The sequence below is a fragment of the Erythrolamprus reginae genome, chromosome 6 (assembly GCF_031021105.1).
Source record: "Erythrolamprus reginae isolate rEryReg1 chromosome 6, rEryReg1.hap1, whole genome shotgun sequence".
NCBI lineage: Eukaryota > Metazoa > Chordata > Lepidosauria > Squamata > Dipsadidae > Erythrolamprus > Erythrolamprus reginae.
The window spans coordinates 59,412,000-59,439,505 of record NC_091955.1 but is presented as its reverse complement, the minus strand read 5'-3'; the positions used below and the strand labels follow the sequence as shown (position 1 = coordinate 59,439,505).

The window sequence follows — 27,506 nt, the reverse complement described above, 5'->3', positions numbered from 1 at the left end:
TCACATAAGACCAGAACAGAACAGCACCATTTTAATGTCATTTAACACAGACTTAAAAGCCCTCAACTGACATATATGTACTATTTCTCTGGAATCAACTACTCCCGAGGTTCGTACTGCTCCCACCCTACTCGCTTTCCAAAAAGCCTAGAAAACCTGGCTCTGCCGGCAGTCCTGGGGGTCATGAGTATTGATTCTGGTCTCAATAAGACATGAATTGGGATGTATGATATGGGGTGATTGCATGCATGAAATTTTATATGACTTTATACTACTGTTACTGTTGTTATTAATTGCTATATTGTTTTATTATTCCTATTGTTGTAAACCACCCTGAGTCCCTCGGGAATAAGTGCCATACAAATCTAATAAATAAATACACAAACACATAAACAAATAAATAAATACATTTTAGAATTTCCCGTTGCCTTGAGAAACTTTATAAAACCAGCATTCATGTTAGTTGTGGTTTCAGCAAGCTTTTTTATTTTTTTCAGCAGTACATTTGATACTATTAATGCTTTACAAGTTAGAGTACCAGAAAATGGATGATCTAATTCCTCTTCTCTATTACAATTTGAACTATTTTTCCTTGAAGAATATTTAAGGGAATTATCATACATTTTACTTTTATCACTGTTGACTCTGAGTCTCTTCTTATTTTGCTGTAATAATTGTTCCAAACTTTCAAATATACTATCACAAGCAGTGACCAAGTCCAACAAAGGTTCTGGTTGACAAACATAGTAATGCCATTTATTATTGTCATCCATTATAGCTGACAGTTCCTTTCGGCTTAAATTGCACAATATAATGTACATTTTTTGTTATGGTAAAAGTCACAGCAAATTAAGTTTCCGCCTTCAGCACACCATCTACACTGTTCATCCATTCCATCTGCCTCATAGCTGATGTCATCATTCATATAATATTTGAAACAATATTTACACATACAAATGTAATTAATAAATTAATAAATTAATAATTGTTCTGTCGGGCTCTCTGGTAGACTCCTCCCAAAAATTCACAGGTACAAATTTCAGATACCCACACGTTTGAAAATTCAAAACAATGTTCTTTATAATGAAAATTCACTTAAACTAAGCCCTCTTTTGGTATAGCAAAGAGCACTCATCTCCAAACAACTGGTAATTTGTACAAGTCCCTTATCAGTTCTGAGATACTTAGCTTGCAGCTGTGAGGCAATTCACAGTCCTTCTTCTTTCACAAAGTGAAACACACTTTGCTCTGGTTTAGTTTCAAAGCGGGGGGGGGGGGGGGGAAATCAGCACACAAAAGGTCGAAGTCAGTAAAGCAGTCACGAAACACAATGATCAGATAATCCTCCACAATGGCCAAACCCACAGGCTGCTATTTATAGCAGCCTCACTAATTACCACAGCCCCACCCAACCACAGGTGGCCTCATTTTCTTTGATAATAATCTCTCAGTTGTTGTTGCCTATGCATCCCTCTCCACATGCATGGCTGTATCATTAACTCTGGTTCTGAATCCAAGGAGGAGCTAGGTAATTGATCTCCTTCTGAGCTGTCTGCCACACTCTCCTCCTCCCTGTCACTCATGTCTTCTTGGTCAGAGGAGCCTTCATCATCAGATTCCACGAGGGGGGGAGGCAAAACAGGCCTGCAGCATGTGGATGTCTCCCCCACATCCACAGTCCTTGGGGTAGGACCTGGGCCAAAGCTAACCACAACAATAATATAAGAACTTTCAATGTTGGATGTCTATACATAGAATCTTTTTGAATATGATTCACCTGCTGACCACAAGCAGTACAGCTAACAATTCCAAGAAACCCTTCCTCTCCTCGCTTCTTCTGAGCTTCTGCTTTTAGTTTAGCAGTACAGTGGTACCTCTACTTAAGAACACGTCTACTTAAGAACTTTTCTAGATAAGAACCGGGTGTTCAAGATTTTTTTGCCTCTTCTTAAGAATCATTTTCTACTTAAGAACCCAAGCCCGGAAACATTTCCCAGGAAATTTAAGAGCAGCACGAAGGCCCAGCCAGTTTCCTGCCATTCCCCCTTTAATCCCAGCCATCTCAGGCTTTTCTGGGCTACCAGAGGAGCCTTCCAGTGGTGCTTAAGGAGGCTTTGGCGGTCCAGAGCGAACAAAGCATTTTCCTTTCTCTGGGCGCTTGGAGAGGGAATAAACCTCTGCCAGCGCCCAGAGAAAAGAAACGCTCCCTTCGCTCTGGGCAGCGACTCTCCGCCTCCTTTTCTTTTTCCTCCTCCCACCCAAATTCTGAGCTTTTATTTCTTTCCTAATGGGTTTGCATGCATTATTTGCTTTTACGTTGACTCCTATGGAAAAAATTGCTTCTACTTACAAACTTTTCTACTTAAGAACCTGGTCACAGAACGAACTAAGTTCTTAAGTAGAGGTACCACTGTATTTCTGTTCCTAAATTCAGGCCCTTTAAAGTCATCTTTGTCTTCATTAAGTCCTGGCTCTCATTGTACAATAGCTCCTCTTGGCAAACTTTTCGTACCAATTTCATTTTCCAAATTTTTATTTGAAACATCTTGAGTAATCTAAAGTTTGTTCTTCATCTTACAACTGTGGATTTTCTTTTGGTGCGCGATGATCCTAATAATTTGGATCTTTCAGAAAAGCTACTACCCTCTTCCTTGTTTTCCACTGGGGTTGGAATATTGTCACTCTCTATAGCAGTGTTTCCCAACCTTGGCAACTTGAAGATATCTGGACTTCAATATTTGGACTTCATCTGGAAGTCCAAATATTTTCAAGTTGCCAAGGTTGGGAAACACTACACTGCTCTATACTGTCACCATCTATATTTTTGTCATAGATAATCTTGGAGGAGGATTTGGATCCTCCTCTTCTTCTGATGGGTGAGCCAAGAAGCCACGAAGCTTCTGCACCAATGTATTCAATTTGCTTTCACTCGCCGGCTCCGCGGTCTTGTCTCCGTCGCTGTCCTTCACGGCTGGGCCAGCTTCCAGCGCTGAGAGGAAACAAAGCCGTCGGCGCCACGAACCCCGCAAGTGTTGAGCAACGGATGGCAAGCTGGGAGGTGGGGCTGTTGTTTTCTACTTCGATGGATTAGGGCGCAACATATTCAAAGTTGCGACGCTTCCTTGTGTTATAAGTAAGTATTTATTTACTAGATTTCGATTCTACCTTTTCATCCGGAGTTGAAGGCGGCGGATTTAGGACTCCTTTTTTCTTTACAACCACCAATCTATGGGAGGGGTGGAAGGCTCGCGGTTCGGGCGTACCTAGCGGTCGTCAGAGAACCGGTAGCGAGGGAAACGGGAGACTTCGCCCGAGAGCCGTCATTTGGGTTCTTTTACCCTCTGCGCGTGCGCAGAGGATAAAAGAACTCAAATGGCGGCGTCCGGCCGGGTTCTGCGCATGAGAGAGTCCCGCTGTACTGAGTCGTTTCTCAGAAAAAGACTTTCGGCAGAAGTTCTGTCATTGGGAGGGCAGCCAGGTTCATAATTCTTGCTAGTAAGTGGCAATTTAATTAAACATCATACTGATATTTTTTTAATACCGCATTTTCTTTACAATTTGGCATAACGTGAAAAATACCATAAATATTAAGTAAATAATATTGAGAATGGGCGTAAACCTTGGGAAGTTATCTCTTTTGCTATTCCACTTTCTCTTGTCATCTTCCTTCCGCCCGGTGCCTATTTGTTGCATTAAGATTGGCTTTTGAGACTTTTCCTAAAGCCCCTCTTTGTCTTTAAAATAAGTTCTCAATTTTGTCCCCCACATAAACACGCGGAGGAAGTTAGTGGGGCTTTTTTTTGGGGGGGGGGGATATTGTACATTAGTTAATTAGGTTATATGCATTTCACTTTTTATGATAGCAGCTCTGCCCATTAAACAGTTTTGCTATAGTGTATCCTTTTATGTTTGGGAAGTAAATGCTATGGATGAATATAAATATGTAGTTGAAGGTTAAGGTTAGGGTATTAAGGTAATAGGGTAATAAGAGATTGCCTTGTGCAGGTAATCCTCAATTTTCAACAGTTTACTTAGAAACATAGAAGACTGACAGCAGAAAAAGACCTCATGGTCCATCTAGTCTGCCCTTGTACTATTTCCTGTATTTTATCTTACAATGGATATATGTTTATCCCAGGCATGTTTAAATTCAGTTATTGTGGATTTACCAACCACGTCTGCTGGAAGTTTGTTCCAAGGATCTACTACTCTTTCAGTTAAATAATATTTTCTCACGTTGCTTTTGATCTTTCCCCCAACTAACTTCAGATTGTGTCCCCTTGTTCTTGTGTTAACTTTCCTATTAAAAACACTTCCTTCCTGAACCTTATTTAACCCTTTGACATGTTTAAATGTTTCAATCATGTCCCCCCTTTTCCTTCTGTCCTCCAGACCAGTGTTTTTCAACCAGTGTGCCGTGGCACACTAGTGTGCCGTGAAACATGGTCAGGTGTGCCGCGAAGAAGGAGGCTCAGGTTACGGTCGCAACTTTTTGCTCAGAAAGAGAGAGAGAGAGTGAGAGAGAGAGAAAGAAAAGAGAAACAGAAAGCAAGAGAGAGAGAGAGAAAGAAAGCGAGAGAGAGAGAGAGAAAAGGAGAGGAAGGGAGAGAGAAATGAGCAAAAAGGGGAGGAAAAAAGAGAAATGAGAAAATGATTGAGACAGAGAATGAGAGGAAAGAGAGAGAAACAAAAGAGAGTGAGAAGTGACTCTTGATTTAAAGCATATGATAAAAAGCACCCAAAGAATAAGAGAGAAAACCCCCCCAGCCCTCACCTGTTTTTGGAAATGGCTCAAGAGTGTGTATACACACACAAGGGTGGGGAGGAGACAGATGGAAAAAGAGAGGAGAGTATCTTAGGGTGTCATTTTGTGTCATTTTGGTTGGTGGTGTGCCCCAGGATTTTAAAATGTAAAAAATGTGCCGTGGCTCAAAAAAGGTTGAAAATCACTGCTCCAGACTATACAGATTGAGTCTTTCCTGATACGTTTTATGCTTAAGACCTTCCACCATTCTTGTAGCCCGTCTTTGGACCCATTCAATTTTGTCAATATCTTTTTGTAGGTGAGGTCTCCAGAACTGAACACAGTATTCCAAATGTTGTCTTACCAGCGCTCTATATAAGAGGTCACAATCTCCCTCTTCCTGCTTGTTCTATCTCTAGCTATGTGACTATATCACTAGCTACTTAGTGACTTCAAAGTTACAATGACACAAAAAAGTGACTTATGACCATTTTTACATTTATGACTGTTGCAGCATCCCCACGGTCATGCGATCAACTAATTGGCAACTGATTCATATTTATGATGGTTGCAGTGTCCTGGGGTCATGTGATCAACTTTTGCAAACTTCTGACAAGCAAAAGTCAATGGAGAAGCCAGATTTACTTAACAACTGTGTTACTAATTTAACAACTTCAATGATTCGCTTAACAACTGTGGCAAGAAAGGTTCTAAGTGGGGCAAAACTCGCTTAACAAATGTCTCACTTAGTAATATAAATTTTGGGTTCGATTTTATTGTAAATTGAAGACTATCTGTATTTGTTATCATTTAAAGTAGTATTTCTCAATTATTTTCTGTTACGCCCCCCCTTAGGAAGAAGTACGTAAACATTTCGTCGTCCCCCCCCCCCCCAAATTCTCCGCAGGGACGATTGTTTGCAATATTTGGCACATTTTTACTGAAAAAACTTATCAGCGTGATTGGGGTGTAATGTGTTTAAGTGATGCCTTAATTTCTTTGGCTTCATGCTGTCCTCTGCCAACATTTTTAGACACAGTAAACATACCAGTCTTTCCTCGTCTCCCACCATAGTCACAGAGAAGCCAATCATTACATATGCTTCATCATATTTCCTCATCTTAGCTTTCAGGAGACTTACATTTGTCTCATTATCTCCATCTCGCTCCTCCTTCCTTTTCATCCTGTTAAATATTTTTCCATAGTATCTCTTAAGGATTTGTTATATGCACTTCATATCTCCTACTCTGTGCTGTGTGCTATTGTTCGGTGCAACCCCCCCCCCCCCTGCTCCCTATGGCAAAAACGCACGTTCCCCTGGGATTATGCGTCCCTCCTGGCATCGCTCCGTGTCCCCCCAGGGGTGCCCACCCCACTATTTGAGAAACACTGCTTTAAAGGGATTGGTTCACATTTATCTGGCAGGATAAATGTATGTGATGGATGATTGACTGTTTTGAAAAGAAGCTGCTAAAATAATTCACAGCTTATAGGGACATGGTAATCAAATGTTGCATTATAACCCGGTACTGTGGAAAAAACGTGTAAAAATAAAGTACAAGTGAAACTTGTATTACAGGTTTGGGATTAGTTTATAGTCTTGGATTATTAAAAAAGGGTTCTTAAAGGCAACTTCATTTGCATTTGTCAGGAATCAAAAATGACCAATTCCATAACACCTTCTACCTATGTACGTTCCCTTGGCTATGGAATGATGAGACAGCTGGCAGATTTCATTGATCCTCAAGAAGGATGGAAGAAATTAGCTACTGATATAACTGATTCATCTGGTGCAAAACGATACAACCAAATGCAAATAAGGTAAGATATGGAAACCAAATATTGTTACAGATTTATTTATGTTTTAAATAAATTTATATAGTCACCTAATCCCTTGATTCTAGTTAGAGTTAGCTTGCAACTTGCTAAATAATTTGTTTGTTGAAAATGAAGGCAACAGAACTACTGTGTTTCCCCAAAAATAAAACGCTGTCTTGTAGTTTTTTTGACCCCTGAAATAAGCGCTTAGCCTTATTGCCATGCCCTCAAAAGCCCAATTGGGCTTATTATTTTTGGGGGAAACAGGATAGTGTATACTCTAGCATGCTCACTGTGAGTGATTGGTAGTTGGAGTGAGGGACCAAATTTTTTTTTCAGAACAGCTGCTGTTGGGACATTGCTTAGTTGAGGGAGTAAAAGTCAACCTTTGAGATGGACCTGTCTGAGTTTTCTCCTGCTCGTATATCTAGACTAGAGATATGAAAAGGAATATTGGATCACATTGATATTATATTGCCTATAGATTTTTACTAAAGATTGACTATCCAAAATAAGACTTAGGTGTCTACAGTTTGGGGTTGTCTAACAGGAATGGCAACTTTATTTTAAGAATGGCACCTTGATGTTCAACCTTTCTTTAATATCTAATTTTTGCTATATTTGTTACATATGTTTGTAAAAACGATCTTAGAAATTAACTTTCTCTTCAGTTCAATTCATTTTTTTTTTATACCATTCATTTCTGTGCTAGGTGTAATCGTGTTTTCTCATTGTTACTGGGCTTATATAAATTATTTAAGACAGTAGGTTCATGTATCCTAGTACTTTATAGCTGGCAGAATATTTAATCTTTAGCTGTTCAAGCTTGGACTAAAACAATAGCAAAAGTGCAATTAAAATGGTTATAGCATGTCACATTTTTTTAAAAAAGCTAATTGTTTAACATATGTATATATCTTAAAGGCGATTTGAAGCATTAAAACAAGTAGGAAAAAGTCCCACCTGTGAATTACTTTATGATTGGGGAACATTAAATTGCACAGTTAGTGATTTGGTTGACCTCCTCATCAGAAATCAGTTCTTGGCACCAGCAAGTCTGTTGATTCCAGGTAATTTTGTTCTACACTTTATCTTTCACACATGAATTTTGTTTTCTTGAAAATGTTGATTTCATATAATTAAAGTACAGTGTTCGCTCGATTTTCGCGGGTTCGAACTTCGCGAAAAGTCTATACCACGTTTTTTCAAAAATATTAATTAAAAAATACTTTGCGGGGGTTTTCCCTATACAGTACCACGGTTTTTCCCGCCTGATGACGTCATATGTCATCGCCAAACTTTCATCTGACTTAATAAATATTTTTTTTAATAAACTTTAATAAATAAACATGGTGAGTAATGATCTAAATGGTTGCTAAGGGAATGGGAAATTGCACTTTAGGGGTTTAAAGTGTTAAGGGAAGGCTTGTGATACTGTTCATAGCCAAAAATCATGTATTTACTTCCGTATCTCTACTTCGCGGAAATTCGACTTTCGCAGGCAGTCTCGGAACGCATCCCCGCGAAAATCGAGGGAACACTGTATAATGGAACATGTTTTGTTCTGGCTTATTGCTAATATGAAATGTAGCCATTGTCATTTTTAAACTGTGGTTAAACTATAATGAACCAAACATTATTAGCAATCTTTGCCTGAATCTTCTGTAGAGAGTACACCTAAATCACTATCCTCTTACAAGATGATCTAGACACCTAGAATATGACTGAACAATGGAAGAAATAGTACAGATAAATCCCAATTAGCCTTCTTTGTGTGAAGCACAGGTTCTCACAAATTTTATCAATTACACATATATGTAGTCAAAAATTCTCGGCTAGCCTAATTGAATAACTACCACAAAGTGAGGCTACTTTATACTAAGCATACTAAATAGACTAAGGGTACAATTAAAACTTACATTTAAAAAACTTTATTACATTTACTGATATTTAAATAAAATGGACTTTAATTTTTTTCATCTGGATTTGAAGACACTCACATAGTTAGAATATGTGAGTTTATCAGTACAGGTAGTTTAAAAAAATACCTTTTATTTGTTTGAAAGGGATAGTATTTTTCTGTTTTATACTATATATTAAAATCCCTTTTATTCAGTGGGATAGTAATGATAGCAAAATTTTCAAGTTTACAATTGAGGAATCTTTCAGATTATGAGAGACACATATTATGAAAATTTGTGGTTGTAAATTCTGATGAAGGCCATCATTCACAATTTAACAAGCCCTAAGTTTTCATATCATTCTAGGTGATTCACATTATAACTTTATGTTAGCCCCTTGATATGCTTAAGAGAATAAATGATTAGTCAAGCATAATTCATTCCTTACACCTTTATAAAAGTGTTCTAGGATGAATGTATTTCCTGACATCTATATGATTTTATTTAATGGCAGAATCTGTAAGCATGATGAAAATACCTCTACAATATATCATGTCTCTGTTCTTACCAGAAACTGTACTCCTACATAAAAAAGGACCTGTTGTAGAAGGCAAGAAAATACCACCTGAATGTTTACCTTTGGATCCAAATGAAGATCTCCTAACATCAAATAGTTGTGATCTAAGTTCAGAGAACAACAGCAGTCACCTTAATGATACAGGTAGACAGTTATCCTTTCCTAACTTTAACTCATATTTTACCCTTGCTAGCCCATTCCAGTATAGGGCTTGGTTTCAGATGATGACAAGCTGGTAGATATATACCAACCTGCAGCTCTTGACAACATGAAACAAGGCTGTATCTTTCTAGAAGGATTCTGGGTGTTATACCTTGACACTGTAATATTGTCCATCAGCAGTCAGGGCACCTAGCTATAAAGATAGAACTTCTCAATTGCCTGTGGTCTGCATAGCAAACCATCTTGTCTTTGAAAATGCTTTTGGCTACAAGCACCTGGTGTGAGGAATCCAATGTCCACATAGGAATTGAGGAAAGGCAAAACTCTTTTATTTCTGTTCAGAAGCAGAAGAGGATGCTTCTGGTGTTTACATTCAAGGAGCACCCCAGCAATCAGGCACAGTTATTTTTATACAATTCGCTACAGGAAATAATAATAATAATTTATTAGATTTGTATGCCGCCCCTCTCCAAAGACTCGGGGCGGCTCACAACAATAATACGAAAGTAAGAGAATTGCTTATTGGTTACAAAGTTATATGACAGTCATAGATGTTTACAAAGCAAAACTATCCTGCAATACTCCATTAATAATTTAATTCTATATCATCATTATACAAGCTGATTACATCTGGGGGTGATTTCCCCCCCCATGAATTATTTATCTCTGGGCCCTTGTCTAAACACCACTAACCATTGTTAAGCTAAATACCAGGTATTTTTAAAAAATCCATTAAAAGATTTGCTTGCAAGTATCAAAGGCACAACTTGTTAGAGTATATAGGAAACATCTGGATTTATAGGCGATATTTGGATTATAGGAGCCTATGGACTGTTTGTGGTGGACATGCCCCGCCCAGCTCTTGCTGTCAGATTATTTTTTTATTTATTTATTCATTCATTCATTCAATTTTTTATGCCACTCTTCTCCTTAGACTCAGGGCGGCTTACAACATGTTAGCAATAGCACCTTTTAACAGAGCCAGCATATTGCCCCCACAATCCGGGTCCTCATTTTACCCACCTCGGAAGGATGGAAGATTGAGTCAACCTTGAGCCGGTGATGAGATTTGAACCGCTGACCTACAGATCTACAGTCAGCTTTAGTGGCCTGCAGTACTGCACACTACCTGCTGTGCCAATGTTATTTCTAGCAGGCAAAGGCACACATGATGTATTGGCTCTGGCGAATGTTAATTTAGTTAATTATTTACTATTTATTTGATTATTTATTTGATTATTTATTAGTAACCTAATTTATTTGATTATTAGTAACCTAATAAACCACCAAATCTTTAAACTGGAAAGATATCATGCCTAAGAATAATGGAAATCTCCACTAATCCTACAATGTCAGCTCTGGTTGCTTTCAAAACATCAATAAATCTGTTGTCTAGACCACAGTAATTAAACCTTGAAGTCCAACAGATATTAGCCTTGAAAACCTACATCAGTATATTAAATTAATTGTATGTGCTGAACCTCATTTAGGTATGTGATTCCAACCACTATCTAGAAACTTTAATTTGATCCACTTTGTTGTATATTGGTCACTACAGTACTTGGTTAGATTATTGTAAGTCACTATGTTATGGGCTTCCTTTGGAGATGAGGTCACTATAATAGTTATTAGAAAACCTCTGAGCCCTATGAGTAATGTTGTTTATTATATTTAGATTGTGGCATTGCACTGGGACATGTAATTTACAATATGTAAATAAATTAATGTAGAATTTGGTTTATAAGATCTCCATGCTTAAAATGGTTTTGTGATTTGCATTCACTCTTGTTCTTGCTGACTCCCCGCTTCTGCCCAGGATTGAAAAGCTTCTGGTTTTGTGAGCTGAAAAGTATCACAAATAACTTTGATGACAAAACTGTGTCTGCTGGTGGAAACAAGATTGGCGAAGGAGGCTTTGGAGTGGTTTATAAAGGATGCATCAATGGCCAAACAGTGGCAGTGAAAAAACTTACAGCTGTAAGTTTTCAATTGTTTTGCTAATAGTAATCTCTGATATATTCTATGCTGACTATTTAATTTTAAAAATTATGTAATAAAATGAGACCAGTAAATCATGTAATAATAATTAGTTTATGCTACCTTTCTTACTACATTTATAGTATCTAATAGAGGAATTAGAGCAAGAGCAAAATCCTTTAACAGGTCAAGTAGGAAAATTATTTCAAACAATTTTGCTTCATAAATTTTTAAGTTGCTAACATATTTTAATAATCCTATGTAGAAAATATTATTTATAACAAAATTCTTCAATTTACTGTTCTACAAACATTTTGATCTTAACAAAATAAAGCTGGCATAAGTAGAAATTCGGATATTTACTGGTTCTGAGAGCATAATTGATTTATTTTGTTCACACTATGTTGAAATATAACAATGCATATGTAAATCAGCCAGAATTAACAGAACTCACATAACATGCTGAATCATAAAACATTTTTAGAACTCCCTCATTAACTAAAGATCTCCAAAAAGGGAGATCCCAGTATAGTAGAAAACTACAGACCAACCTACTTTCAAATAAGCAATTTGGTTTCAGGAAAAAATAATCCTGCAATCTACAACTACTATACTGCAAAAACATATGGACCTCAAAACTTGACCAGGGCAAATCAATAGACGCAATTTACATAGACCTTTCGATTCAGTGGTTCACGATAAACTACTTCTGAAACTGAAATACTACAGTATCTCTGGATCCCTACATGACTGGATAACTGTGTTCCTATCAAACAGACAATAAGTGGTCAAAATAGGGAGTGCCCTATCTAATCCTGTTCCTGTTAACAGCAGTGTACCCCAAGGCAGTGTACTAGGACCAACACTCTTTATACTTTATACTCTATATAAATGACCTTTGCAATCACATTACAAGCAACTGCATTCTCTTTGCCGATGATGTAAAACACTTCCACACCACCGACAACACTGCTACCCTCCAAAAAGACCTTGACTTTGTGTGAGAATGGTCAAATATCTGGCAACTCCAAATCTCAACCAATGAATGCTCTGCATTATACATTGGCAAAAAGAATCAAAATACCAAATACAAGCTTAATAGACCTTGCAGACAACCCTCACTCTATCAAAGACCTTGGGATACTCATATCAAATGACCTAAATGCCAAAGCCCACTGCAACAACATTGTCAAAAAGGCTTTGAGAGTTGTTAACCTAATCTTACGTAGCTTCTTTTCTGGTAATTTATTACAGTTTATATACTTTCTCTTAGGTAATGAAATCAAAGGCATAGCATGTGTGAACCAACCATAACAGGGCTCTGCAAAAATAAATATATATCTTTTCTATCAACCACATGTACATTTATTTTTATTTTATTGTAGTTGGCTGATATAAGTGTTGAAGACCTGAAAAAACAATTTGAGCAAGAAGTAAAGATTATGGCAAAGTAAGTAGTAAGAATTGTTACAATATTGTTGCAACATATATCTGCAATAAATTGCCAGGGTCTTAGTACTAAAGTTGAAATCTTAGTAGAAAATATATAGAAATATTAGATATTTCTTCTAGTTCCAAATGGTAAAATTTAAGAAGGCGCATTAGAAACTAGGGAAATAATTACTGATAATATACAAGTAGCTTAGAATGGCCAGTTCTTTAGGGAAAGGGACTAACAGGGCCATAACTTTTTTAATTTTTAATTTAAAAAAAATAAAAATAAAGATAAGGTAGCTGAAAGAAACTTAGTTTCAATTCTAACGTGAGAGGAAATTTCTGCAGAAATGAACATGATTTGTGCTCATGACTTCTTCAGAAGTCAACTATTTTGTTGATCTGAACTATTAATTTTGAAAAACATATTTCCCAATTGTTTTACGTACCCATTTTTGACGTTTAGGGAGCTTTCTTTGAACAATTTCTGTGATCTATTCTAATATATGAACTAAAACATAATTTCCACTGAAATTTACTCTTTTTAAACCTTTGAAGTTTCGTGGAATTTTTTAGGTCATTCATGTGTCAAAATAAATATTTGTTTTTTATTTTATATATACAAATATCCTTGAGATTGCAGTTTTTAGGTTTAAACATTACTTTGTATCTAGTTAGATCAGTTAATGCCCAAATTCAGGCCAGATAGGACAGGTGACATATCTTTACAATGTTCATGTAAGATTTTAAGATAAATTGCTCTCAAAATTGAGAGGCCCAAACTGAGAGCTTCACCTACAGATCTGATCAATTAACATCGGTGGGGTATTGGTAAAGTTGAAAACTTAAGTATTATGTCTAATTTGGTGTTCAGTAATCAGATTTTTGGAAAGGAATATTTTCAGGTCTATCCATAGAAATTAACAGAGAATATATTGTGTAGAAAATATGAGATCAGTCACTTGAAGACAATTGAATAGTTTCTATGCTACATAGTCAATTTACAGTGAAGGCTAGAAGTAGTTTAAATTGCTTATTTTTTTTAGAATGGTACATATTGAAAAAAAACTATCTACTTTTGTCTATAGGTGCCAACATGAGAACTTAGTAGAATTGCTTGGTTTCTCAAATGATTTTGATCAGCCTTGCTTAGTATATGATTATATGCCCCAAGGCTCCTTGCTTGATAGATTAGCTTGCCTGGTGAGTACTTGCTTCAGTATTCAGGTCTAAAGGTATAAAACTTCACCATTCATGCAGGATTATGCTTTTTAAATATTAACTTTTTAAAACTTTACTATGAAAACCAGAAACCATATGGCTTATTAAGACTGCTTTTCTATTACATTGTCAACTATTTCTCAATTAACTATTTTGGAGAAAAAACTTATTTAATATAACTTTTTCTACATAAGATTTATTTATGTTTGAATTCCTAATAAATGTTTTATGAATCAATTCAAGATTTCAGAAAAAGCTGTAGCCTTTGCAGACATAATGTTAAACTATTATTCTTCATTTAGCACAGCTGGAAGGAGTGCTATCTTTAGATGTTTTACTATCTTTAAAAATAATTAGAGATTTTAATGCTTGAACAGGAGCAAAATGTTGTTAGCTGAAAGTATAGTATCTGTTGGAAAAAATGGTTCAAAATCCAGGGCGAATTTAGTTTTTGTTTTTCAAAACATGGTACTTTAATGAGTTAAGGCATAAAAAAACTTTAATAAAGAGTTCTGTTCTTTATTTAGTGTTATTGGAAGTAGTGGGAAAGGTACGGTACATATCTTAGCCATATTATTCATGTAATGCTAAAATATATTTTATTGTTTTACTTTTGAATATATTTCCAAATTTTCTTTTACTAGATATAAAATACAGGTAGTCCTTGACTTTCAACCGTTCGTTTAGTGACTTCAAAATTCCAATGGCACTGAAAAAAATGACATGACCATTTTTCACAGTTGTGACTATTCTATCGACACCATGGCCATATGATCAAAATTCGGTGGTTGGCAATTGGCTCATATTTATGACCATTGTTGTGTCCCAAGATCATGTGATCAACTTTTGTGATTTTCTGATAAGCAAAGTCAATGGGAAAGCCAGGTTTCTAACTTATCAACTGCAGTGATTCACTTAACAACTGAGACAAGAAAGGTTGTAAAACAGGGCAAGATTAACTTAACAAATATCTCACTTATCAACATAAATTTTGGGCTCAATTGTTGTTGTAACTTGAGGACTACTTGTATTGTAATTCATAAATTTTGTAGTCAAAAAGTTCATTATAAGATGACCAGTTTTCTTTGACTAGTGACTACTAATCCTGCTAATACTAATTGAGCAAATTAAGGATAAACTTTAAAGATTGGACTTCATAATATATAATTAGTATATATATAAAATTATATAATTTACATAATATATAAAAATGAGATAGAAATATACTTCTTTTCCAAATTGCCAAATATGATTCATGGAATTACTGACATGAAAAAATAAGATCCAAATTTATAAGCTGCAGCTTATCTTGAAAAATAAATAAGAAGCTATTGTAGCTTTGGTCAGTGCTGCTTGTTCTTGGGAATGTTTTTCGTCTTTTGTTACTTTAATTTTGTTGAATAAAATAAGTGATCCCAATAAAGTGCTAAGATTTTTCTACTCTCCCTGATTATAAAGGACAACTCTTCACCAATACCATGGGAAACAAGATGTAACATTGCGTACGGGACATCAAATGGAATCTCCTTCTTACATGAAAATAACCACATTCATCGAGATGTTAAAAGGTAGAATCTGTAAAATTCATTTCTGTAAAAAGCATCCTAAAAGGATGGCACTAGGATAAAAAGGCTATAAGATTTATCCCTTTCCTCTGAGTTCCTTGTGAAATGAGTTCCAGAAAGGTTCCCCACCATTTGGATTCAACCAGCTGTTATTTCTGTTTGATATATTGTCCCTTTTTCAGGGAGAGGACAAAAAATAACGTTTAGCTTATTATTTTTTCCCCAGTGCAAATATCTTACTAACAGAAACATTTGTACCAAAACTGTCTGACTTTGGGCTTGCAAGGGCATCGGTAAGATTTACACATACTATTCTAACAGATAGAATAGTCGGAACAGCAGCTTATATGGCTCCAGAAGCATTAAGAGGGGAGATAACTCCTAAATCGGATATCTTCAGTTTTGGTGTGGTAAGTTGCTATTTTTTAAAATAAGTCAGTAAATGACGGTTGTTTTCCTTTTTTGTTCCCTTTCTGTTTCTTAAACCATCTTGCCTAATGAAAATTATTGTTAGCTTACAAACTCTATCTTGTTTTCCAACTTTGGAATGCATAACTAAATTTAACTCCACGTTTCCGGTAATGCCAGTGTCTCAATTGTTGTTGAATTGCTCTGCTTTTGCAGACAGACATCATTTTTCTTCACTAAGAAAGTCATGAATGGTATTTAGTTGGAATTGCCCATTATTTTATCTCTAGCTAGAGTTTTCGAAATAGCCTGACTCCTAGTAGTCAGAGGATACAGTAATCCAATAATACCTTTGAAAAGTGTTTGGAAACTTCAGATCGTGCAGAATGCAGCCGTGAGAGCCATCATGGGGCTCCCTAGATTCGCCCACGTTTCTACAACACTCCGTGGCCTGCACTGGCTGCCGATCGGTTTCCGGTCACAATTCGAAGTGTTGGTAATGACCTTTAAAGCCCTACATGGCATTGGGCCAGAATACATCCAGAACCGCCTTCTACCGCACGAATCCCAGCGGCCGATAAGGTCCCACAGAGTTGGCCTTCTCCGGGTCCCGTCGACCAAACAATATTGTTTGGCGGGCCCCTGGGGAAGAGCCTTCTCTGTGGCGGCCCCGGCCCTCTGGAATCAACTCCCCCCAGAGATTAGAACGGCCCCCATTCTCCTTGTCTATCACAAATTACTCAAGACCCACCTTTATCGCCAGGCATGGGGGAGTTAAGATATTCTTTCCCCCTAGGCCATTACAAGTTATGCATGGTATATTTGTGTGTATGTTTGGTTTTTATAATAAGGGTTTTTAGTTGTTTTATTAATTGGGTTGTACATGCTGTTTTTAACGTTGTTGTTAGCCGCCCTCAGTCTGCGGAGAGGGGCGGCATACAAATCCAATAAATAATAATAATAATAATAATAATAATAATAATAATAATAATAATAATATCTTATTTCTTTTTCAGGCAGATATCAGATACTTACTTATTTAAATATTGGTTTATTATGAAAAGGCTTCAAATCCCCCAAATTTGTAGAATTTGAAAAAATTTCTGATATAATCCTTGGTCTATTGATAGCCATACAGAGATTTTGAAAATGCTGCTTGTTCATATATTCAATGGTACCCTTTTGATCAGTAGTTATAAACTAAGTCTTTAGGGAATTGTATCAAAGCTCACTAACTTTGTTGCTAAGGTAATTAAGTGTCCCTCGGTGAAATAAAATAACTTTTTTACATTGATTGTTGTACAGTGATATTTGATGAAAACTTGTGACATCTATTTCATTTATTAATTTTCACCTGTTTCCAGGTATTACTTGAAATAATAACTGGGCTTAGCCCTATGGATGAAAATCGGGATCCCCAGTTACTGGTATGTTTATATATATAGTTTTGTGTGTCAGTTTCAGTACTGTGCCAGTGCCATGCCAACTGAAGTTCAGCATCTTTGGAGGGCACAAGACTAAGAAAAGCTGGTCTACTGTTTCAGTGGGTTTGGCAGATTTTGTAAAAGCTAACATTTGCCAAATTCACATACTGCCCTAACTTGTATTATGATTCGCTTGTGGCTTATTTAACAAGTTGTAGTTAAAACATGGATTCAGAATGATTATTGAAGTGAACATCAAATATTTGTAATATCAATATTGGGGAATTAAAAAAATACTTTTGCCCTTATGCTGGCTTATTTTAAAGTTAGATCCATGTAGAACCAGTGTGGCAGTGTGTTTCTGTGGAATCTTTGGTAGTACCAGAACGATCAAGTCATAGAATAAAGCAGTTTCTTGATTCCTTTTGGAAACTGAAGAAGTATCTGAATATGAATCATGGAGGAAGGAAACTGTGGGCATTAGCCTAATTGGAGATAATAATTGGGGTTTTTTAGGCTTTTTAATGTAAAATTATTATTTTAAACTTTAATATTAGATTTGTTACTGTATATTGTTTTTATCATTGCTGTGAGCTGCCCCGAGTCTGCGGAGAGGGGCGGCATACAAATCTAATAAATAATAATAATAATAATAATAGTAATAATAATAATAATAATAATAATAATAATAATAATAATAATAATAATAATAATTTCTTATCAATAAAAGTAATGAAGATGTTAAGTGGTTGGAAAATAGTCAGAGAAGTAACCTTGAATTCAGGAGAAATTTCCTAACAGTGAGGACAACTAACCAGTGGAACAGCTTGCCTTCAGAAATTGTGGGAACTTCATCTCTAGAGGTTTTTAAGAAGAGCCTAGACCAGTGATGCCAAAGAGCCTAGACCTTAGGTGCCAAAATAGCATGCACACCTGCGTGAGTGCCCTGGAACTGGGGGAGGGTAAAAATACCCTCCCCCATCCCCACGGAGGTTTTCTGGAAGCCAAAAACACCCTCCCAGGCTCTTTGTGAGAGCCAAAAATCAGCTGGCCAGCACTCACATGCACGTTGAAGCTGAGCTAGGGCAATGGCTTGCGTGTCAGCAAATATGGCTCCACGTACCACATGGGGGACCCGTGCCATGGGTTCGCCATCACTGGCCTAGACAATCATTTATCTAAATTGATATAGGTTCTCCAGCTTGAGCAGGGGGCTGGTGTAGAAGACCTCCAAAGTCCCTTCCAACTTATTCAATTCTAAGTAAGAAAAAAATATGCAAGTTCAGATAAGCAAATGTTTAATGGGATTCAAATGTAACTGTTCATTAACTTAAAAATATTCCTCCAGAAGAAGGGAACCTGTAATAATGTGAAAAATAGGATAGAAAAAGTTTATCAGGATCTAAGCAAAACATAACATGGAAATCTGAAAACTGTATTTATTTGCATTCTATAATATAGGGGTACCTACTCCTTTAACTCCATAGGGTAGGGGCATTCAACAGCCTTTCTTGGAATGAATGTACAAGATGACCTATAGGGTGATACAAACGTATGATCTCCCCCATTGCCCATTCAATCCTAGCTAGTATTATTCCATTTAATCAATTCACAAGAACAATCTGTTTTTCTTCCTTATTGGATTCCTATATTATTAAGTAATATTATTTTAATCCTTTGCTGCTCCATTCAGCTGTCCATCAAAGAGGAAATTGAAGATGAAGAAAAAACTATTGAAGATTATGTTGATAAAAAAATGAGCAATTGGAACATCGCCTCAATTGAACATATGTATTCAATTGCTTCCATGTGTCTCCATGAGAAGAAGAACCGGAGGCCAGATATTGAAAGGGTACCAATTTTAAATATGGTGATGCAACACACACACACACATGCACATATGTATGTATACCGTGTTTTCCCCAAAATAAGACCCTGTCTTTTTTTTTTGTCACCAAAAGAGGCACTAGGTCTTATTTTGGGGGAAGGGGATGTCGGCCACTGACTCACCTCATTTGTGCACATTGCCCGGCCTCCTTTTCACTGTCTGAGGCCTTCAGGAACTTCTTCTGTAGCCCGAAAGGCCAACAAGGCTTTTCTGAAGGCCTCTGCAGCCAATTATAGAGCTCTGGATTGAGTTAGAGGCCTTCAGGAAAGCCTTGCGGGCTGCAGAAAAATGGGCTATCAAGACAGGTGTCAGGGTTTGTGAGGCCTGGCTGCAGCTGTCCAGTTGTAAGTAGTAGGGCAGCTTCACCCTCCATCCCCACCGTAGCTTAATTTTTATCCCTGGGAGGAGTCTTATTATATTTGGTGCATGTGTAAAAATCTAGCTAGGACTTACTTTCGGAGGTCATATTTTCATGGAAACACAGTACATATATGTATGTGTTTGTATATGTGAGTGTGTGTATGTACAGTGGTACCTCTACTTACGAACTTAATTCGTTCCATGACCAGGTTCTCAAGTAGAAAAGTTTGTAAGAAGAAGCAATTTTTCCCATAGGAATCAATGTAAAAGCAAATAATGTGTGCGATTGGGGAAACCACAAGGAGGGTGGAGGCCCTGTTTCCTCCCAGGAGATTCCTAGAGAGGCCCCAAGGAGGCTTCTCCCTGCCTTTTCCGGTTACAGTTTCGAAGGCTCGCATTTGTAAGTGGAAAATGGTTCTTGAGAAGAGGCAAAAACATCTTGAACACCCGGTTCTTATCTAGAAAATGTTCGTAAGTAGAGGCATTTGTAGGTAGAAGTATCACTGTATTATATATAATATGTATATATGTATGTTTATGTATATATGTATACACACACTTTTTAAATTTGCCAGTATGAATTTTATATTTCTTCTGTTTCAGGTCAAAGAACATTTAAAAGAAATGTTGATTGAATAAGGTCAGTTCTGTATATTAACTTTGTGTTTAAACAAACATGTTTTCAGTTCTGGAGACCTCGCCTACAAAAAGATATTGACAAAATTGAACGGGTCCAAAGACAGGCTAAAAGAATGGTGAAAGGTCTTAAGCATAAAACGTATCAGCAAATACTTAATGAACTCAATCTGTATAGTCTGGAGGACAGAAGGAAAAGGGGGGACATGATCAAAACATTTAAATATGCTAAAGGGTTAAATAAGGTTCAGGAGGGAAGTGAACACAAGAACAAGGGAACACAATCTGAAGTTAGTTGGGGGAAAGATCAAAAGCAACATGAGAAAATATTATTTTACTGAAAGTAGTAGATCCTTGGAATAAACTTCTAGCAGACATGGTTGGTAAATCCACAGTAACTGAATTTAAACATGCCTGGGATAAACATATAAGGTAAAATACAGGAAATAGTATAAGAGCAGATTAGATGGACCATGAGGTCTTTTTCTGCCGTCAGTCTTCTATGTTTCTATGATATATTAATGTAGCAGAGCAGGTATTGCTTTTCTCATTCACGCCCTTAAGCACTCATCTATTTAATTATTTAACAGCATCATCACCTGAATTTTGGAAATGTAAAAAAGAAACAGGCACATTCTATCATTTATGGTGGACCTGTGTGGAGGCAAAAAAAACAAATGGAACAAGATAACCAGCTGGTTAAAAGAAATAATACAAGAAGATATAGAAATAAAACCTGGAACTGTTTTTACTAGGTATCTTTAATAAAAAGTACAAAAAAGAAATAAAAAGAATCTTATCATTCATATTTAACTGCAGCAATAATTACATATGCATAGTACTGGAAAAATAACGAGATATCTAATGAGGGAGATATAATGATAATAATAATAATAATAAAATAATGGACTCCGTGGAAATGGACGTTGTCTAGAGCAGTGATTTTCAACCTTTTTTGAGCCACAGCACATTTTTTAATTTACAAAATCCTGAGACACACAATCAACCAAAATGACACAAATGGCAATCCAACACAGTACATATTATACATATAGTTAAAAGAAAAAGGTCAAATATCTATATACACCATCAGGATAGACATAGCCAGCTGAGGCTGAGGCTTCATCTAGTGATGGCAACATTTACCTCCAGTCCTGACCAGGATTAAAAATCGGGACCATGGGGAGGAGTAGCAGCTTCAACTACTCACCACGGCCAAGTGCGCGGCAGCCCGAGTGGGGACCTTCCTGGGTATGGATGAGAGGCGGCCTGCTATTGGTTCATTGCTAGTGGTCAGGATTAATCCTAGAAGGTGATTGGCCAGTGAGCATTCCCTGTGTCTCCACTCTTCTTGTCGCTGATAGCTGGAGGGATTGTGAGGGGAATGTTTATGTTCGCATAGATGCGGCTGGCGGCGGGCTGGTTAAATGGCCTCTACAGGCTGTATCCGGCACGTGGGCCATAGTTTGGGGACCCATATTTAATTTCCCCACGGCACACCTGACCATGTCTCACGGCACACTGGTTGAAAAACACTAGTCTAGAAAACTGAAAGAAAAAAGGAGTCTGATTTTTATAAAGTGGGACAAATTTTATAATTGATTGAAAGAGAGGTAATAAATAAAAGTATAAAGGTTTATTCTCAAGTAATCTTATAAAGGTTTTAGAAGATATGCTGTATAAATAGGATAGGTAATTTGAGAGCAATATACTGTGTAAAATGTATATATCTGACAACTGGTGAAGATAGGGGGCTTTAAATACCCCACTTGTTTGTTATATGTTTGTTTTGTGTGTTCAATTAAAAAAACTTTTAAAAACTTTAAAAAAGGATTTTTTTTTGGTTTACAAGGCAATCTTTATTTGCTTTGGATCAGTTACCCTTTTTTTTCCAGTTGATGCTATTTTTGAATAATTATTATGGGCAAAAATCCCTAAAGTATTAGATATGTTATTAGAAAAATTAACAACCCTGTCACTATTATGAATTAATAATCGACCTTATTATCATTAAAACCGTAGTGTTGCATTCCACAGCATATACTGTAAAAAAATGCATAAATAAATGGCAGTTTGCTTTCTAAAGGTTTTATAAATTAACTGAAATTCTATTCTATTTTTATTTTATGTGTTTAAAATTAAGGATAGCATCAATGCTGATTCACAAACGATTCAAGTTAAACTTTATTAATAATTCAAATTAAACCTTATTTATTAATCAGTTACTGAATTTATTGATATACATTTTATATAGGGACAAGAAGAGAAAAAAATGAAATGAAATTAATCTCTAGAAACATAGCTTACACATTTCTCATTCATTGCATATAAAATGCTTATTTAATAAATATAAAACCTGCATATTTACAAGGAAGCAAAAGCCAATGAATATAGGAGTATTACTTCCTATAAATAACCCATAGATTAAGACTACATTAATCAGTGTTTTTATTTTTGAATGGATACTGTGTGAATTTGGCCCTCTTTAATAAGTTTGAGGCTTCAGTTTCTAATGGGCATGTTAGAAGACACTTGATAAGATTGCCATATTTTTCAGAGTGTAAGATGTTCCTTACTTTTTGGAGAGGAAAATAAGAAAAAACATTCCAAAAAAGAACTCCTAGCATCCATTCATCTGGCTACTGTCCTGTCAGTTTGTGTGAGAATTCATGACTTGGAAGATATGGTAACAAGGTCAGCCAATGAATAGACATAGCAACTAAGTCAACCGATGAGGGCTGTTTGCAAATTGAAGCAGTACTTGTTGTGTGACAAGGAGACAGGAAGGAGTCTGGGCATGGCTTAGCTCAACTATAAAGCTGCATGCTGTGCTGATCACTGAAACTGAAATTGCAATTCTTCTCCTCTGCATGTGTCTTGCTTGTATTTATTACCACGTTGGAATACTTGCTTTTGGTATTGTATATTTACTTCACGTGTTATGTTATATATAAAGAGAAGTTATTGAATCCTGCTGAATCAGTTACTTGTGTGTGCTTTCTGAAGGTCAGGTCAGAAATTCAATAACTTCAACACATTGCAGCCTGATTTGGCAAGAGCAGATGATTGGCAGGTGGATCAGCCTCCTGGAATATCCCAATCAGCTGTTCCAGGCTGTAGGGATTGCCACAGACCATCGGCCGTCTCTGTGCCTCATGTTATTGATCTCTGTGCCTCGCATTTTCAGCCCCTGATCATTCAGTTTCAGACCCATTCAAGGTTGCACGGATTGCCAGAGCACATTGCCGCCGATCACTGCCTCCACATTGCGTTTTGAACCTTTGCACATTGCGTTTTTGGCCTCCTCATGCCCCAGTTTTGGCCTCTGCACATCACGTTTTCGGATGGCTCCAGCCAGCGGGGATCGCCTGGAACTGCCCCAAAACGCAACACACAGAGGCAAAAAGGTATTGTGTACTGTACTGTTTTTTTTTATTATTGTTGTGAGCCGCCCCGAGTTTGCGGAGAGGGGCGGCATATAAATCCAATAAACCTAAACCTAAACCAAAAAAACAGGGCATTTGGAGGCTGAAAATGAGAGGCATAGAGGGCAATCCCTACAGCCTGGAACATGTGATTTATAGAGACCAAAAATGACTGAAGGGTGGGGTGGGGGCTACATTTGTTGTTTAAGACACACCCAAAATTTCACCCTTTTATTCTAAAAAATATAATCACTATAATTTTTACAATTTGAGACACTTAGAAATAATAGGAATACAGTGTTCCCTTGCTTTTCGCGGGTGATGCGTTCCGAGACCGACCGCGAAAGTTGAATTTCCGCAAAGTAGAGATGCAGAAGTAAATACACTATTTTTGGCTATGGACAGTATCCCAAGCCTTCCCTTAACACTTTAAAACCCTAAATTGCAATTTTCCATTCCCTTAGCAACCATTCAGATTATTACTCACCATGTTTATTTATTAAAGTTTATTTAAAAAAATATTTATTAAAGGCAGACAAAAGTTTGGCGATGACATATGACGTCATCGGGTGGGAAAAACCATGGTATAGGGAAAAAACCCGTGAAGTATTTTTTAATTAATATTTTTGAAAAACCGTGGTATAGACTTTCTGCGAAGTTTGAACCCGCGAAAATCGAGGGACCACTGTATTTTAATTTTCTTAAGATACTATAACTGCAATAGGGCTCACATTTTTCCTTGCTTCTGAATAGTATTGGTGCTAACAGTGACAAAGTAGCAATTTTTGTAGACAAATTGAATTTATTGAGATTAGACAAGTCTTTACTGTGTTCATTAAAAGCATATTAGTGGCAGAATCATCCTAATGAATAGTATTTTGTTCCTTAAGTAGAAATAAAATTTGTGAGTCAGAATTTTTCAAAAAAAAATTGCTCTTTCTGAAGAAAAAATACACGGACTTGATTCTTTAGATCCTGTAAGCTACATTATGATTGGCTAGCTGATGTTTCAATCTCCCACAGCTATTAGGATTTCAGCAAGGTTTCTTTCCCGTTGCAGGACAGTCAGATGGTGCTGAGTTTATTTCAAATTTGCTCACACACAGAAGAAAATGAAGATAAAGTTTGCACTTCCAAGGCTGTGTGCTCTCTCCACTTCTCTCTCTATACCGATGACTGCATCTCTAACGATCCATCTGTTAAACTACTGAAGTTCGCAGACGACACGACACAACAGTGTTCAGTCTCATTCGAGACAATGATGAATCCACATATAGACAGGAGGTAGAACAACTAACCTGGTGCGACCAGAACAATCTGAAACTGAACACACTCAAAACTGTAGAAATGGTGGTAGACTTTAGGAGAAACCCTCCCATACTTCTATCTCTTACAATACTAGACAACACAGTATCAACAGTAGAGACCTTCAAGTTTCTAGGTTCTACCATATTGCAAGATCTAAAATGGACTCCTAACATCAAAAACATCATCAAAAAAAGCACAACAAAAATTTTTCTTTCTGCACCAACTCAGGAAGCTCAAACTGCCCATGGAGCTACTGATACAGTTCTACAGAGGAATCATTGCGTCTGTCATCTGCACCTCTATAATTGGTTTGATTCTGCAACCCAACAAGACAGTCACAGACTTCAGAGGATAAGAACTGCAGAAAAAACAATTGTTACTAACCTTCCTTCCACTGAGGATCTGAATACTGCACGAGTCAAAAAGAGGGCTGTGAAAATATTTAGAGCCCTCACATCCTGGACACAAACTGTTTCAACTCCTACCTGCAAAACGATGTTGTAGAGCACTACACACCAGAATAACTAGACACAAGAACAGTTTCCCCCCGAATGCCATCACTCTGCTAAACAAATAATTCTCTCAATGCTGTCAGACTATTTACTAAGCCTGCACTAATATTAATCTTCTCATCATTCCCATCACCCATCTCCTCCCACTAATGATTGTATGACTGTAACTTTGTTGCTTGTATCCTTACAATTTATATTGACTGGTTCCTAATATGATTTGATTGCTAATTTGTACCCGGACAATCATTAAATGTTGTACCTCATGATTCTTGACAACCCTATCTTTTCTTTTATGTACACTGAGAGCATATGCACCAAGACAAATTCCTTGTCTGTCCAATCACACTTGGCCAATAAAGAATTCTATTTTGTTCTAGTCTAGTCTAGTCTAGTTAGCCTAGCCTAGCCTAGCCTAGCCTAGCCTAGCCTAGCCTAGCCTAGCCTAGCCTAGCCTAGCCTAGCCTAGCCTAGCCTAGCCTAGCCTAGCCTAGCTGAGCCTAATTTAATCTAGTCTAGTCTATGCTATTCATTACCCTGAGCTTTCTGAAACCTGGAGTAGAACTATGATTTCTCCACCAGCATAACCTCTGCAATCTTTAGATTGTATACAATTGTACAATTGTACATAGAACTGTACTATTGTACCTATCAAATCTCTTCAGTGGTGTTCCCCAAGGAAGCATTTTAGGATCCACACTCTTTATACTTTACATAAATGACCGTTGCGATCAGATTATAAGCAACTCCGTTCTCTTTGCTGATGATGGAAAACTGTTCAACACCACCGACAATACTGCTACCCTACAAAAAAACCTATCTGTCAAATGGTCAAACAATTGGCAACTCCAAATCTCAACCAAGAAATGCTCTGTCTTACACATTGGCAAAAAGAATAAAAATAAAATCAAAACGCAAAATGCAATCTGGCAGATGCGACCCAATTGATGACCCTCACTCTGTCAAGGACCTTCAAGGACGTTAGAGAGTATTCATCTCTAATGATCTAAGTGCCAGAGTTCACTGTAACAGCATTGCCAAAAAAGCATTAAAAGTAGTTAACCTGATATTGAGTAGCTTCTTTTCCAGTAATATTGAACTGCAAACTAGGGCATACAAAATTTTTGTCAGACCAGTTCCCGAATACATCTCATCTTTATGGAACCTGCCCTGCATTATCAGACATTAATACAGTCGAATGAGTCCAGATATATTTCACGAGAAGAGTCCTCCACTCCACTCCTCATAACATAATATCTTATGCCACCAGTCTTGAAACTTAAGACTTAGGCAACTTAGAACTTCACCATCTTTGTTCAGATCTAAGCATAGTACATAAAATTAGCTGCTACAATGTCCTACCTATCAATGAATACTTCAGCTTCAACCATAACAATACACAAGCACATAATAGATACAAACTTATGGTAAAATGTACCAAACTTGATTGCAGAAAATATGATATCAGCAACAGAACGATCAATGCCTGGAATGCACTACATGACATTGTGGTTTCTTCCCCAAATCCCCAAAACATTATCCTTAGACTTTACTATCGATGTCACCCTATTCCTAAGAGGTTTTTAAGGGGTGTGCATAAGCGCACCAGTATACCTACCATCCATGTTCCCTTTTATTCATATCCTTTTCAAGTTTTCATAGTTACGGTATGTTTATACTTATATCTGTTATTTAATATATGTTTGACAAAATAAATAAAAATAAAATAAATAATATAGCCATTTAACTGAATGTATAAATTTTTCAATAAATCTGGATGTATTATGAGATGTGGGCTACAGATTTATACAGAGTTTATTACAAAGTTCAAAATAAAGCATGTTAAAAATAAAATAAGAATTTGCAAAATAATAAATTGTTAAAATTGGTTGCTGGTTTTTTCAGTGTCTAATTTTACAGATCGTAAAACAGAATTTGTCTATGATCAAGGAAACTAAATCATACTGATCTGAAAGCAGGGACTGTAAATAACAAAATCAGCCAGGTGTTCTATCAAGTAAAAAGTTATATGGTGGGTCAGTAGAATCTATAGAGTGTAACGTATAAGAGGACACCAGCTGTAATTTTTGTTTTTTAAAAATAAACTTTATTAGATTTTTTCTTTTAAAACCAACATATTAAAAAGACA

The 27,506-nt window shown here is 36.7% G+C and overlaps 2 protein-coding genes across 5 annotated transcripts; one reads left to right on the top strand and one right to left on the bottom strand.

The window, feature by feature from the left end:
- Positions 1-5,864, bottom strand: LOC139169132 (transcriptional regulator ATRX-like). The gene is given in 6 exon segments (XM_070754957.1): positions 1-86; positions 276-280; positions 409-815; positions 818-949; positions 1,721-1,876; positions 5,793-5,864. Coding segments are annotated over 6 exon segments (858 nt in total).
- Positions 2,787-27,233, top strand: IRAK4 (interleukin 1 receptor associated kinase 4). Of its 4 annotated transcripts, none has more exons than XM_070755867.1 (13): positions 2,787-3,133; positions 6,396-6,565; positions 7,487-7,632; positions 9,035-9,184; positions 11,019-11,179; positions 12,565-12,629; positions 13,702-13,816; positions 15,293-15,402; positions 15,626-15,809; positions 17,172-17,234; positions 18,925-19,083; positions 20,083-20,119; positions 20,706-21,945. In XM_070755867.1, exons 2-12 carry the CDS (start codon positions 6,405-6,407, stop codon positions 20,116-20,118), a joined length of 1,350 nt encoding a protein of 449 aa, XP_070611968.1. In that variant the 5' UTR covers positions 2,787-3,133; positions 6,396-6,404; the 3' UTR covers position 20,119; positions 20,706-21,945. The 4 variants fall into 4 exon arrangements, with proteins under 4 accessions (XP_070611968.1, XP_070611970.1, XP_070611967.1 ...); XM_070755869.1 differs by lacking the exon at positions 20,706-21,945 and adding an exon at positions 24,601-27,233 and having other exon boundaries at positions 3,049-3,133; XM_070755866.1 differs by lacking the exon at positions 2,787-3,133 and adding an exon at positions 3,350-3,495.
- The last annotated feature ends 273 nt before the right edge of the window (positions 27,234-27,506 follow it).